We start from the raw sequence: 16,313 nt of genomic DNA on the forward strand, positions 1-16,313 counted from the left end.
TTCTTTGTAGGAACCCCACAATTTTTTACGGCACTACCATTCGAGCCAACAACGAAATGAGGAGTAATCCCACCGGTTGAGTTACACGTATCACGACAATAGCGTAACCTATTTTCTTTAGACTTTTAGTTGCACATTAGGGACAATATGCTGAATAAAGTGTAGGGGTGGCTTAAGAATTTTTTTAAAAATTTTCAATTATTTTAATTTCTTTGTGTGTAGTAGTTTTGAATTTTTTAAATTGCATGTTTTCTATGTGCTTGAGCTTGTTGTAATACAAGTGATTGGTTAAGAGCATATACCTAGATTATTTGTTTAAATTATAAATTTAGCCTGAAATTAAATAATTTAGGCTATTTATATTTAGATTGATTAGTTTGGCTTATTAAACCGTAAATAGGTAAAAGAGATTAAATATACCAAGTGATAAAGGTAGATATGAATAGATAATTATATTTATAAAAGTATAGGGTGTTCGAATTTAAAAGAAAATACTCGGTAAAATCCATGGTTATTGAAACAGTGCTGTATGACTAGTATAACCCTTATAAAAAGTGTTCGAAAAAAAATCTCAATTGTATTGGCGCAAATAAAAAATTCATAAGGGATTATTGAGAAATATTACTACATTAGAGTTCAAAGCATGGATAAAAATAAACCAAGTAGAAAAAAAATATTGGAACTGACTATACCCTGCAAAAATAAATACTATACTTGTATATACATTTTGGTGGAGATCTGTATTTAATTTTCTTTAACTTATTTACTTTGCAATTTATTGAACTAATTTGTTTAGGTGTAAATAACTTTGAATTGTTCAAAGTTCTAGCCAAAATTATATATTTAGGCAAATCTTCCTAGTGTCGATGCTCCGATCCAATCTCGTGTATCAAGCTAGCTCAAGTACATTTTCTTTTCTTTGTATGTTTATTTCTTATTTTTAGTTTTAGTTTATTTTCGGGTTTTATTTTGTTTTGTTTTGTTTGCTTGAGGACAAGCAAAGACTTAAGTGTGAGGGTATTTGATCTGCATCAAATGTAGTAGTTAATTCCGGTTAATTTCGCACTTAAAGAGTTTGTTTTCTATGCAATTTAGGATTTTATATTTTGTTTTCGGTATTTAGGCCATAGGATTAATATAAAATAAGTGTATTTTTACACATTTTGTGAGTGACGCGACACAGGTCGACTTCCTGCCCAAGTAATTCGGGGTAGTTTTTGTCCATACAATCAACTTTATACGAAAACTTAGGACGTGTCGAATACCTAATTTGGACTGTCAACACTTTTATAAATAATACATTAGGGGTTTGATGTAACTAAGTTGTCCGAGACGCCTTCAAAAACCCTAGTAGTTTAAGAGTACGATTAGATTATTTTTCTTTCGGCTTTTCAATAACTTATTTGTTTTTCCACTTGAAATCAATTTTGATTTAAGAATTTATTTATTTAATTAAAGTATTTCAATTTATTTTTTCTTGCATTTGATTTATTTCTTTATTTCTTTATTTCAATCAATTGATTTGCTACTCCGTTTCTCATTCGATATTCAATCCATGATTATTCAAATCTCTTTTCTCTTTTGAATCAATCGTGTTATTTATATGCTTCGTTCAATTGAGATTGAGATTATGAATGACATGAGTGGCTAAATCCTTTAGGGGAGATTAACGAGTAGATGGTGATGTGATTAACGGATGATTTAGGATTTCTCGAGAGGGATTAGTTGGTATGAATTATGTGTGCTTAAACCATTAAGATTGATAACCCTAGGAAGTCATCATAGGCTAGACAAGGTCAGGAGATAAGTCAAACTGAGTATATCCTGGTTGAGAAAGAAGGTCGGGAAATAAGCAAGATCAACCAATCAATTAGTTAATTAGAGGTCGGGAGGTAATAATTGGTTAATCGGTAGCTAATCCACTTTAAAACCCTGATACGAAGTTAGTTACAAGCTCTAAAGCGAGTTAATCTTCTTGATTGGTTTATTGATTTTTAAGTCATTTGTTTATTTTCATTATTTATTTTTATTCTCTTAATCTATTTTATGGTTCATTGTAATATAAGGATTAATTACTACTACTTAAAACTTAATATTGTAAAAAAAATTCATTGTTTATTCCATCCTCCCTTGGGTATGATTCTCGGAATACTTCTAAAGTATTTCATCGTACTAAACTATATTACAATTTGACTCGTGCACTTGCGGACACCGCCGTTCTAATCTCTTATATTTTTTGTGTTATATTTTTACCATTTATAGGCAGTTAGTTTCAAAGATTATTTAGACAATTCTTTGTCTAAACACACATAAAGGCACATTAAGTGCCTAGCACATATACACATTTCACCAAAAATCATCATAGGCCTTAAATTCACATTTATGGTTCTGACTATGTTTCCAAATAATCATTTATGACCATTTCTTTAATTTACCAACATTTTTGTAACAAAAATCTAAGAAGAGTTTTTATAGCCTCGCATTTCCAAATTCCAAATTTCATAATTACACGTGTTTTCACAATTTTAGTACACATTTAACAACATGTTGACTCTATGAATACTTACAAGGTTAGCAATTAACTCACGAAATTCTTACCATAAAGTCACATTTACTAATCTTTCCATATGAATACCATATTTCACCAATTTTCATGTATTCCAAGTCACTTTAGAAGTTATCCATGGCAACCAAATTCTTATACCTTATTATTAGGCTTATTAAAATTTAATATTTCACAACAATTAATATAGGAGAAGCAAGATTATCCAAGGTACTTGCCTTTGGATGCTCTAAAATACAAAATCATTCATTCATAACATTGATTCCACCTTTCAATTTGCTTGAAAATCCATTTCTTGTAACATACCTAAAATTATTATGTTATAAAAGTAGCATTAAGTGAGAATTGTACAAAATGGATTCCTCGAAAAAGTAACACACCTAAAAATTAAAGACAAATTGATAAAGAGAAGGTTGATGGATGCCAAAAAAAGTTGAATTAAGAAGTATGTCGTGATATATTAATTTAAAGTAGGGACTAAATTGTAAAGATGTGAAAAATTTTGTGACTCAAGTGTAAATATTCAAAATTTGATGGGTTAAAATGTAAATAGAAGAATTTTGAATGGCCAAAATGAAAACAACCCAATTTCTTGTAACAAGAAATTGGTAAACAAGGATAAAATTGAATAAGTGGAGAAATATGATGGACTAAATAGTAATCTTACCAAAAGTGGTTAATGATCCGATGATGGAATTATAGAGTATCATGAAGAGCAAATTGTCATTTCTTATTTTGGATAAGTATTAAGTGTAATAATTAAGGATGAATGGTGTAGGAATATTATTGGTTGAAATATTTTATTATTTTATTTTAAGATATTTTATGTTAATTAATCATTAAGTAAAAGATGGAAAGAAAATTTTTTTTCCATCTTTCTCCAAACTCACGTTCAACCATGGAAGAAAGAAAGAAAGTTTAGTTTTCTTTGCAATTTGGTTCTTTTCTTGAAATTAAGAGAGAAACCCTTAAAATTTCATTAAAATTTCTAATAAAATCAAGACTTCAACAATCTAGTAAACTTAGATTTCAAAAAGGGATATTGTATGTTCATGCTGGAAGAGAGAGAAAATCAAGCTAAAGCTTATCAAGGTTTTATTATGTTTTCAAGTTTAATCTTGTTAAATAAGTATGGAAATAGATTTCTCATGAAAATTTTTATGTTCTTGACATGATACTAAAGAGAGAGAGAGAGAGATGAAGTGATTCAAGAGGCAAAGAAAAGAGAAAAACAAGTGATTAAATATTTGAATATAGCCGTTATAACTGGGTATATTATAGTAAATTTTTGGGATTTTATATTGGTATCTTATATATACTGATATTTTCAGAGGCATATGGAACTGTTCATGTTTGGATGCTATAATCAATATACGAAAAGGTTGGATAAATATGCTAATAGACAGAAATTATCGCAAGTCTGATTGATTCACAAGTGGTACTACTCTATCTTTCTTTGGTTTTTCAAGCCAATATATGTGATAGAACACTTGATAATAAGATTCATATGATATTATTTTCTATTTTTGTTGGTAGAAGCTCTGAAAGGTAAATGTGAAATATTGTATTGAAAATAAATTATGAAATGAAAAGATAGAGAATGGATATAAATGATAAACGGGTAAATATGTACAGAAAGAAACTATAGAACTATAGAAATAATGAAATTCATGATCAAAGAAAACAAGGAAATTTCGAGGACGAAATTTAGTTTAAGGGGGAGAGAAATGTAATACCCCGAAAATTTTTACAGTAAAATATTATCCCTGATATATTAAAATAAGGAAATAAAGTGACAAAAAGGGAATTTTTGAGTGATGTCAATATTGAGAAGTATATTATGATATATTAATTCAAGAAAGGACTAAATTGCAAAGATGAGAAAAGTCTTGTTGCACAAGAGTAAATACTCAAAATTTAAGGGTTGAAGTGTAAATATAAAAAGTTGAAGGACTAATGGTGCAAATATTTTAAGGGTGGAATGATCTAGAAACCAAAAAATTGATGAATTAGGACCAAATTGAATAGGTAAAAAATTATGAGGACTAAATCACAATTTTACCAAATTAAGTGATGACTCAATGATGGAATTCTAAAAGATCATGAAGGGAAAAATGGTCAATTAGTAAGAGAGAGAATTCTAGAATGTAATGATTATGTTGATGATATTTTAAATTAATTAATTAGATAAATATTATTTTATTAATATTTTATGAGATGTTTATTATTATTATATTATTATTTATTTAGTATAAAAGGAAGGAAAGATGAAGAATTATCAACACATTTCCTTTTGAAAAGAAGTTTACTTTCTTTACAATTTAGTCCTTCCACCAAAAATTCATTATTTTCACCTAAAAATTAAAAGAATTTCCATAGCCATCAAGAGAGAAAGATAGCAAGGAGATGATGGGGAGCAAGAATATCAAGTTGGATTCAAGAAATCGAAGCTGGAGGAGAGAGAAAAATCAAGTTAAAGATTGAAGTCAATAAGAAAAGGTAAGTACATCAAGATTTCAATATGTTTTTAAGTTTGTTATTATTGATAAAGCATGGAAATAATGTTATAGTAGAGTTTTCTTACATAAGGTCCTATGTTCTTGATATGTTAGTGAAGAAAAAATAAGAGAAAGTGATGAGAAATGGTGTAGAAAAAGAAAATAAGGATGTTATAACATGGTAATTAATATCTTGTACTAAAACAGTTTTGGACAGCAGCAGTAGTCTAACTTTGAAAAATCATCAAAAATTGTAGAAATTTAATTATAGGATGAATAAAATATGGAATTAAATACTATTAAGTCTGGTTTCTTATAGAAGAAATTATGTAAGCAATGGAATCCTAAATCATGAGCTATGATGAATTTTGTGAGACAAGGTCAGAATGATTTCGGGTTCCCCTCTTCTGAATTTATAAAATCATAAAAAAAATTGGATAAAAATAATTAGGGGCTTAAATTTATATTTTTAGAATTCTGAATGAGTATATTTTCAATAGAAACAAATATGAACATCATTCGAATTCTGTACAAGGAGATAATTAATTTTAGTGAAGAAGGGTCTGGCTGTCGACAACAGAATAGGGTAACTTTAAAGAATAAACTGTACTTATTGACTAAAAAAATTCTAAAAATTTTATGGTAAGAAGATATATGAGTCTAGTTTCAGGAAAATTAGCGGATCTTAATTTGGAGTCCTATAGCTCTAGATATAAATAATTTAGTGACTATGACGAGATGGACAGACTTGAATATTCATAAAATTAAATAATAAAGATGATAGATAATGTTACTTACAAGTGTGCTACATACATCAAGGATGTGGAATGGAGAGGAGGAGGAGGAAAACATATATGAATATTCATTAAGCATGGCTAATTTGCATATTTTAGGCTTAGGGACTAAATTGAATAAAAGTAAAACTTTATGGGTAATTTTGTAAAAATGTCGGAAATGACCAAATTGCATGAAATGGATTATTTTACTATTTAAATTAGAAAATTGAATGAAATTATTAATTTAGTTCAAGATCGGGGGAAAACATGTTTTAGGGATTAAATTGAAAAGTGTTGAAATTATGGAAAATTCTGATATTTTATAGAATTCATGGACTGTTATCAATATATATGAGAATAATAGCTGGAAATAAGGATTAAATTGCAAGAATTTTATTTTCCTGACCCTAAGGACAAAATCGTCATTAATTAAAAGTTTAGGGGCAAAATGGTAATTTTGCCTAGATCATTAATTAAATGCATTAGAAGATGAAATGAATGAAAATGATGATCAAATTTATTTATAAAGATTCGGACGACTCAAATATGAGACTTGATCGTGGAAAAGAAAAGATATGGGATTAATGAAATTATAAACACAAACTAGCAATGAGGTAAGTTTGTGTAACTTGAATTGTATTTTAAATACTTGAAATATGTGGTTATGTGATGAAAATATGATTTGAATGTTCAATTCATGATATTTGATGAAATATTGATAGTACTCGATATAAATTGAAAATAAATCCCAGTTGAATGAAAGGAAAATTCGATGGATCTCTGAAAAGGAATTGACGGTAAAAAGGATCTAGCCCGGACGGGTGATCCTATTCTGATATAGCCCTCCCGAAGAATACGTGTAAAATGGATTTAGTCCGGACGGGTAATCCGAATTAGGGTCTGAATTTAGCCTGGACTGGTAATTTAGATCCAAGCTCATTAGAGTAATTGTCGTTGCAAGGGATTTAGCTTTGAATCGGTAATCCCGGCAATACTCTATGAGTTTATATTACTGAGGATTTAGCTTTGGTGGTAATCCCATGTAAGGATGAGGTTCATGGGAGTGTGCTCTCGATATGAAATGTGTAAGACCATGGTTGAAAGATACCATGGCGACTGATATGAAATGTGTAAGACCATGGTTGAAAGATACCATGGCAACTCGATATGAAATGTGTAAGACCATGGTTGAAAGATACCATGGCAACGTGATATGAAATGAACAAGACCATGGTTGAATGATACCATGGCAACATGACAGAAAATGAGTAAGACCATAGTTGAAAGACACTATGGCATCATGTCAAAGATAAATAAGACCATGGATGGGAGACGCTCTAACATCTGTTGAACAATTGATATTCAGGTAATATGTATCAGATGACGAATGGTTATATGAAATAATTATGAAGATAGATAAACTAAATAAGTATAAGTACATGGAATATAATTTATGTTAAGTTTGATATAAGCTATTACCGGAATAAATATACATAAAATATATGGAAATGATGGAGCATGAAATATTGATATAATGAAATGAATGATATATGCTTATGAAGAAACGGTAAGAGCATGATATGTTTCATGACATGTACATATATGATTATCTTTGATATGTTGATACAAGGAAATTATGTAAGTTGAGACTATTATTAAACTCAAGTGCGATATGTCGAGAAAATAGATATATCAATGTTGAATTTATATGAGATATGTGCAAGTATACTAACAATGTTGTTGTTTGATGCTTATACAAGTGTCAAACTGTTGATTGAATGGTAATATATTTATTTATATGATGCATTGAATCGGTAAGTATTTAAATTTTTTTTTAGTGATCTGTAAATGGTAGTAATGCTCTGAAACCCTGTTCTGGCAACGGACACGGGTTAGGGGTGTTACAATGGGGGCTAGCTTTCATCCTTTTATTCTCTTTAAATTTACACAAGTGGGCCTAAAAGCCAATTTCAACAAATTCCAAGCCCATGGTTTAAAAAGATTGTGGCCCACTAACGTGATCCAAGTTCTAAATATTTAAAGTTATTCTAGACACTAAATGTCTCATACAAACAATATTTTTACCATAATTTTTTTTGGATTTGACCAAAATACCTTTTTGAGGCAAAATAATCATTTTTCCCATTTATGCATTTAAACACTTATCTCTTCACAACAAATAGTTACTAATCAATTCAAATTCCATAATTATTATTCGATACTTAATACACATCCTTGGGTACTGAAGATTATATTTTTACTATTCTCTTGACAAAAATGAGAATGTTACAATTTAGTCCCTATAATTTTGAATTTCTTCTAATTTAATCCAAAAGTGATTTTATCACACTAATATATAATACAATACGTTTCCATGCCAAATAATCAATAATATTTTACTTTCCAATTTTGGTCAAATTGCACTTTAATCCTTAAACTTTTTGAAATTTATAATTACGTCCTTTCATCACATATTCATTTTAAAATTTTTAAATTAATTCACATATCCAAAATCACTTATTTTCATAATAATTCCTTTAACTAACTCATTTCCCAATTTTCTTGAAAATTCACTATATCCATTATCAGAATACTGCCATGTGTCTAATTGAAAATTTTGGGATGTTAGAATACTGACTTCACTCTTTCCATATAACTCGAAGATGCATTCAATTTCTGACTCATTTCAAACAATTTTTATATCAACATTCTTAGTAAAAATGACAAAAGATCAAGCTAAGTACCCTTATTCCAAAGCAGAATGAGACCTCTTCTTTTATCCTTACAATTAAGTGTTATACATTCTACCATATCAAACTACTTATGTTCTTTATCACATTAAAAAATCATCAATTTTGTTTTACATGAAAACACAACATCGGAATCTTTCTTATCAATTAGTTCTTTAAGGCTTGAAATGTTTGTAGGCTATTCAATAGCCACTCGCCATTGGATCAACAACCTTAAGTATACTTTTCTGTCCTTTTTAATGCTTACCACCATTATCCACCTTCATGCCTTCGCCATCACTACTTGGAGTCCAATAACACCTCTTTCCAAACTTTGATGTTGACTCCAGCTACCTTTTCACATTATGCCTTACTTTAATTACCTACCGAGTAGTCTTTGATATGAATAAGCACAACCTCCTAACCTTATTCCCCCCTTACATCACCACCCCCTACAACAATTGTTGCCTAATTCTTCATATCACTACATGTATGCAAACAAACTAGGTGGTTACCCCTCCAAACTCGACTCCTCTGTGGTAGCATGTTTAGTTGGAATAGTTGACCTCTACCTTGCTCTTTATTATCAACACCAAGAATTTCCTTTCACTCCATAAGAAATAGTCTTACTCCAGGCTTTCTGATAAGGGAAGCCCAAAGCCATCGCTCATACTATTGCACCTCATTCTTTTCTTTCTATATTGTCGATCCTTGCTAGCGTTCAAACCTTATGCCTCATAATACCACTTTTGTAGTAAAAAGGCTAATATACTAAAAAAAAGTCATCAAACTACTATACCTTGTTTAAACAAGCCCTGATTCTATTTTTGTAACTAATAAGCCCTTAACCTATATTTTTTACTCATGAAAGCCATTGATTTTAATATTAAAGTAAAAATATTTTGAATTTCAAAACTAATTTACATTTTATTATGATGTGAATTTGATAAAATGGTTTATAAATAAAAATAAAATAATATTTTTAATTAAAATAAAATAAAATTTTAAAATTTCTTGAAAATGCTTATATACATATCACACTTAATTATTCTTTTGAAATTTTTGAATATTTTTAAGTTTTATATTGATGTTAAATGTACATATAATTTCTATTACATCAATAAAAATTAAAATAACAACCTAAAATTCAAAATAATTTTACTTCAATATTAAAACTAGATGATCCTTGCCACACTCCTTAAGATGAAAACTTGACCTAATGGAAAGAAGCCACACCTATAGAACAAAACCCCAAGAAAGCCAAGACACTCCGTTTCTTTACATGTTCCCGCACCCTTTACTCCAAAAACCCCTTAAAATAATCGTAAGAACTGCAAGGACCCTAACCTTGTCCGCAACACTACCCCTACAAAAGGAAGTCGAGGCCTGCAAAACCAATTGAAGACACCATTAGAGGATAAATAGTTAACTTTTATATCTTAAGTTGTTCACGGTTAAAAGTTGTGCGCAAGTGAGTTACAAAACTAAACCAGAATGAAAATTCTTATTCCATTCGAGTTTTTAAAAAAATAAAATTAACATCATCTTAATAATAGATAAAGTAAACTTGCATATTTAATATTAGCGTTGTCCACGAGCTGAGCTGTCCGAAAAATGAGAGAGTTTGAGCAAAAACATAAACCCAAAAAATGAGCTTGGTCAAAAAATAAAGCCCGTTTTTAGAAAACCAGTCAAGTCTCGGGTAAGGTTTTTTGCCCGACCTGGCCTGAATTTTCAATAAAAAAAAGCTCTGCTGTTTTTGTTGTTTTTCCATCTTTTGCTGATGTGTTCCCACTTTTTGCTATTGTTTTGCTACTATTTTACGAATATGTTGCTACTATTTTGTTGTTAATGTTTGGATATTATATAACATTTGTTTTACTATTAATTTTGCTACTATTTTAGAGGCATTTTTCTTGTCAAGTTGCACTTATCCTAGTGTTATTTAAGTATAAAGTTTTTTAAAATTTTATTTTCAATTTTTGAGAAACATTTATTTTAATATTTTTAGTATATTTGGTAAATTATATTTTTAAAATTTTTATATAAAAATAAAATTAAAAAATTAATGAGTCAAGCTCGGGTTTTAACATTTTTTCCGGGTCGGGCTAGGCCTAAGCCTAATAATCGAGCCTAAAATTTTATTGAGGCCCAACCCGAACCTACCCATGGACAACTCTACTTAATATTATGTTTGGTATTATTTTTAAATAATGAACTAAATTAAATCCTTTAAAAGAGGTACTTATATTTTTAACCATAGAATAACGAATCTCTTTCAACAAATCTTTTTATCATTTTAAAAGATATATATATTTAACTAAGAGAATACAAACAGATGGGTCCATAGCTCAGTGGTAGAGCATTTGACTGCAGATCAAGAGGTCACCGGTTCGAACCCGGTTGGGCCCTCTTTATTTCCTATTTATATGTGTTAATATCTTTTATCGTGTAGTCTGCACAGCCTAGATGTACGAATTAAATGTACTGTGCTCTTCCCATTGAAGCATATCATTCGTGTTTATTACATTAATTTAATGTTTATTAAGCGTGCCATATTCTCCCAAAATTGCTTAGGCTACTTCCAACCCAACATTGAAATCCTGAGTAGTAGATTCACAAATGTAACAGAATGCCTGCTGCAGTACAATTTTATATGCCACATCCCATCCCAGGCAAATTCTGGATCCAAGCTTAATTACATAATTTCTTTCTCTCGTTTACGCTAATCTCATTCATTCGATCCCGGAAAGAGAAAAAAAACACTAAAAACATAACAAAACTGCATTAATCCCGTATAAAATTCTCAAACACTTGGAATTCAGAATTCATAGCAGAACAGGTAAATCCATCAATCACTGTAAACTTGGAACTTCATGACTAATCACATTGAAATATGTCTTACATAGTAGCTTCTACTTCAGGGTCTGTCTCAACCGGCACACTTGGTGAATTGTTTCCACCTCTCAAACGCGAGGATACATTGTCAATCGCAGAATTGAGTTGGCGGATTTTTGCATTCAGGGTCTGCCTCGTTTTCTGCTTTCATAAGCGGAGCTCAATTAATATAAGGATAGCAACAAATATATTATGGACCATGTCACAAAACGAGGTAGAACCCAATTACCTCTAAACCTCCATCATAGTAAATTGGTCGCTTTGCCTTCCGGAATCCATATTCATCTTCATTTAACAGGGATCTTCTAATCTAAATCATAAGAACAAATTAAGAATTCAGATCCAACCTGAATATCCAAAACGTCAAATGTATAGCAAAACAGCCACTCATTGCACGAAACAACAGCAATTAACATTTCATCATTTCCTGAAATATGCTGGGGGATGACGTTTACTATGACAAGACAAGAAGAAAGAAAGCATGAAACCAATCAGTATAACAGGATACATCGTTTTAGCATTGTTACTGGCATAGCTTTTGAGTGCTAGACAGGCAAAAAATTTTGGTTTTTGCGATTAAAGTAACGGTTTGACAACCCAAACCAAAAAAGGAAAAATATAAGGCCTTTTGTTGTTTAAAACCAAAAAAGGTAATTGATTGGATACGTTAGAACATCTGCAGGAAATCAAGTGAAGAAGAATGCAAACACTAATCACCTGTGGTGCAAAAATATATCCCAGAGTTCCAAATAAAGCACCTCCTAAAAGAAAACCAGCAGCAAAATCGTTTCCTCCACCCTTGGTGCCATCACTGCATACCATCAGAGTGAATAGCAAAATGATGAGAATAGAGTAGTAGAAATATGCAGCGACATCACTATTGAGATAAAATCAACATAAGTAACTGCAAAATGCTACCTGGAGTAATCTAACATGGTACATCGTGGAACGCAGTAAAAAGTATATTTGCTTTAAAAAATCAGCTCAGGAACATTTAACACAAATGGAATGCAATATACCATGGAGCTCTATGCTTTAAACCTTTTGAGTTTGTGCATTGAGAGGAGCAGTTCAGTGTCAAATTTACAACCTTTTTAACAGTCAAATAGAAGTTTATTAATTGGGAAATCATCCAATAAACAACTTAATAACCATTGCGTATTCTTATAAAAAAAACCATAGGATATAGTAAATAGATCAATGGAGGTTTTAGATTCCACAAGCAATGAGAAAGCATACACAAGCCCCTACAGCGTAGTAAAAAATAACAATGAAAGGAAAATAAAGGAAATGGGATATGTAGTAGTTTTTAAACCCCACTTATAGAGTTAAAAAAACTCCCCCACTGCAAGTGTATCAATGGCCACCCCGAATATAGTTAGGCAGAAATACTTCTATTGACGTCATTCTTCCAAATGTGTTCAGCAATGAGACAACACTAACTATATAAACAGGTAGTGATGACCTCAAGACTTTAGGTATTGGTATGAAGACTTCAGTTTTGATGTTTGGCAATTAATTTTGAGCTTCAAATATAATAATCTTGAAAGTGCATAACTTCTTTGGTGGTCTGTCCGGCACCAAGGTGATTTAGTTAGACGGACTAATAATCTAGTAAACATAAAACCAAATGCTTGGTAGAGGTATGGCTGGAGTAACAACAACTAATAATCAACCGTTCAGCTTACCATAGTGCAGCATACTCTTATATGAAACATGAAAATTCATCCAAGCTTACATAACATGGATTGTTCCAGATTGACATACCGGTACTCTGCACAAACAGAAAACCGATGGTTGGATGCCATTGGTTTCCTCTGAACTGCCAAACTTGGTGTTTTGCCAAAGGTGCTGGACTTAGCGAAACAAATTTCACTTGCCTGAAGATGAGAACCACCTATAAACCAGAGAGAAACAATGATAAACTGAGCATAAAGAAAGAACTTGGTAATCAATCATTTCGTTGCTGTATGTCAGCATTAACAACAAGCTATCCCAAGTTCCAAGAAGAATTTATTTAGTGAAAACCAATGCAACATGAAAAAGAAAAAATACTTCTAGACTCTTTCCCATTTTACATGTCTTAATTTCATTTATGGAAGTTAGAATATGACTGTTACTTTTCATAATTTACTGCATTTGAATCCTTAAATCTTCCCTCTTTTCCTCTTTTTCTCTTTGGGGTTTTTACACCAAACCTACGTTACTCTGAACGCAGGTGTGAATTTCGGTACGGATATGCATTCAACATGGACATGTTCATTTCATACTAAGTTCCATGTATTTTGAGAGCCCTTGGAGACCCATATTCCATACCCATGTTTTGGATATATGCTATAAGTGTTAAACACGGGTAATGCAAGAAAAATGGGAAGTCCAAGCAACAGCACCAAACACCATACAAGTTTGATATCAATGAAAATATTCAGTAATTTCTAAAATAAAAATGGAAGAAGAGATTTATATTCCTAAAATTTACGTCCACAGTCAACGAAACATACAGGATAAGACAGAAGAAATCAAGAAATAAACTTGACGCATATCTATTTCTAGTAATTTTCCTTCCTTAAAAGAATTTTAATCATCTAACAAAGAAAGTGCTTATAATCTATTAGTTGAACTTTGGGCATAAAAATCTCCAGTCTTATCCAACAGCATCATCTCAATTAACTTAGATCACTGACTTCCTTTCTGGTTGAAAAACATCACTTTTACACACGAAAGCAAATATTCACATTTTTAATAATTATCTTCATAAATGTAATGATGTATGATTTACTTTCATATACTTTTTTAATCAACTATCATTCACTTAAAACTGAAAATCGAGGATATAATTCTTTTTTTTTTTTCCCTTCAGAAACAAAAATTCTAGAACATTAGTCATTTACGCTATCTAAATTAAAAAAATCATGCTCCAAAAATCAGATAAAACATGTGCAGTTACAACGCATATTAAAATATTCAAATAAAGACGGAGCAGCAATCAAAAATTGAAATGATTAAGTAAAAAAATAGAAAAGTTGATTAAAACAAAAAACCTGAGATGGAAACGGGAGCGATGCAGGAAGCCATGAGAGATCTAGTGAAAGAACGAAACCAAAGAGAAATTAGTTGGACCTTTTTGGTTGGTTTTCAAGGAAAAATAGAGAAGCGAAAATGAAATTATTATATATATATAGATGCAATTAGATTTTATTTTTTCTGTTTACGGATATGCCCCTTCTTCATTTAAGATTTATATTTTATCGAACCATTTTTTATATGTGATTTCCTTCAGGTGTTTTCGTTACGGTGTGGATGATAGCATCTTAATTCTTTGGGTTTGGACCGATTGTGCACTTTGAGCTCTGAGGTAAAATCTGCATACAATTGAGAGCCCTCATCAAGATTATATTAGATGATTAGATTATTGAGATTACATTTTTATATGAAGTTTTGTAATTTTTATAAATATATTAACGTATTTTTTATTTCTTATTGTTTTAAGTTTTTAATTAATGTTTTGATTATATTTTTAAATTATTTTTATTTTAATTAATATATTTTTTGTTTTTAATCATTTTTATAAGCATATTATTATTTTTCTTTCAATTAATGATATTTACAATAATTATTTAATTTTATAAATAAGAGAGTTAAAATAAAATATATATTAATTAAAATAAAATAATTAAAAATATTATCAAAACATTAATTAAAAAAAAGCTTGAAACAATATGGAATAAAAATACATTAATATGCTTATAAAACAATGAAACCTCATACTCAAAGATGTATTCGCAATTATCTAATCATCTAACTAAATGAGTTAATATTAATTAAAAAATTTAAAAAAAACTTAAAGCAACATGAAATAAAAATACAAATGTGAGTGGTAGATGAATTGAATTTGAGATTCAATGATGTAATTACAACTATCCAACATTTAACTAAAGAACTAATATGTTAAAAACATTAATTAAAAATTTAAAAGCTTAAAGCAACGTAAAATAAAAAATATAAATATAAGTAGAAGAGAAATTTAACTCGAGACTCAAGAATGTAATTGCAACTATCTAACCATCTAACTAAAAGAACTAATATGTTAAAAATTTAATTAAAAATTTAAAAAGCTTAAAGTAACATAAAATAAAAAAATAAATATGAGTAGGAGAGGAATCAAACTCAAGACTCATAAATAAAAACACTAACATTTAATCATCTGATCAAAATTGAAAGTGCATCCAACTTGAAATATTTTTTGGCCATATTTACCAAACACGTCCAACTTTTTTTTAGAATTTTGAAAAACCGACCTAATCCAATAATTATAGTTGAAAATCAGCATTTTTAGATAATTCTGAATAAAATTTATGATTTAGTTTCATTTTTTTCAATTTTGTTATTTAAAATTTTTAATGATTGTTTTGATAGTATTTTTCATAAAAAAATTGTTTACGCAATGAGGGAAATGAATGTCTTTTTAGTAAGATGTCTTTTTCTTTTTTTTTAAAGAAAAGAATGGTTTTATTAGTAATAAACCAGTAAGAACCATTTGGCTACCCAATGAGGGAAACCAACGGACAAACAAAAAGATGAGAAATAGACCCTTATACACACAGCAAAGGGGAAAACGAAAAGAAAAACCAGTCAGCTAAACCTTCAATATTCCATGCCTGAATCAAAATAAATAAATGATAGAATTGGGTTTAGCAAAACAGCAGTGATGGTAGCAAAATCTAAGAGGTAATCACTAACTAGAAGCCATGCCATCAGCCTGGATCAGCCCACCGTCGACCTGCATCCACTAAATGACGGAACTCCTCACGTATGTCTTTTACCTAGTAACAATCTGTGTGACACTGGA

General features: G+C 30.0%; 1 protein-coding gene and 1 non-coding gene across 2 annotated transcripts; one reads left to right on the forward strand and one right to left on the reverse strand.

Moving 5' to 3' along the window:
• Positions 1 to 10,906: 10,906 nt before the first annotated feature.
• TRNAC-GCA (transfer RNA cysteine (anticodon GCA)) lies at positions 10,907 to 10,978 on the forward strand. The gene has a single exon. It is a non-coding gene; the product is annotated as a tRNA-Cys (tRNA).
• Positions 10,979 to 11,148: 170 nt separating this feature from the next.
• Positions 11,149 to 14,692, reverse strand: LOC108461537 (uncharacterized). Its single transcript, XM_017761405.2, has 5 exons — positions 14,506 to 14,692; positions 13,232 to 13,361; positions 12,182 to 12,275; positions 11,694 to 11,774; positions 11,149 to 11,605 (listed from the first exon to the last, which is right to left on the reverse strand). The coding sequence occupies exons 1-5, from the start codon at positions 14,537 to 14,539 to the stop codon at positions 11,468 to 11,470; spliced, it is 477 nt and encodes a 158-aa protein (XP_017616894.1). The 5' UTR covers positions 14,540 to 14,692; the 3' UTR covers positions 11,149 to 11,467.
• Positions 14,693 to 16,313: the final 1,621 nt, after the last annotated feature.

The sequence above is a fragment of the Gossypium arboreum genome, chromosome 13 (genome assembly GCF_025698485.1).
Source record: "Gossypium arboreum isolate Shixiya-1 chromosome 13, ASM2569848v2, whole genome shotgun sequence".
Classification (NCBI taxonomy): Eukaryota; Viridiplantae; Streptophyta; class Magnoliopsida; order Malvales; family Malvaceae; genus Gossypium; species Gossypium arboreum.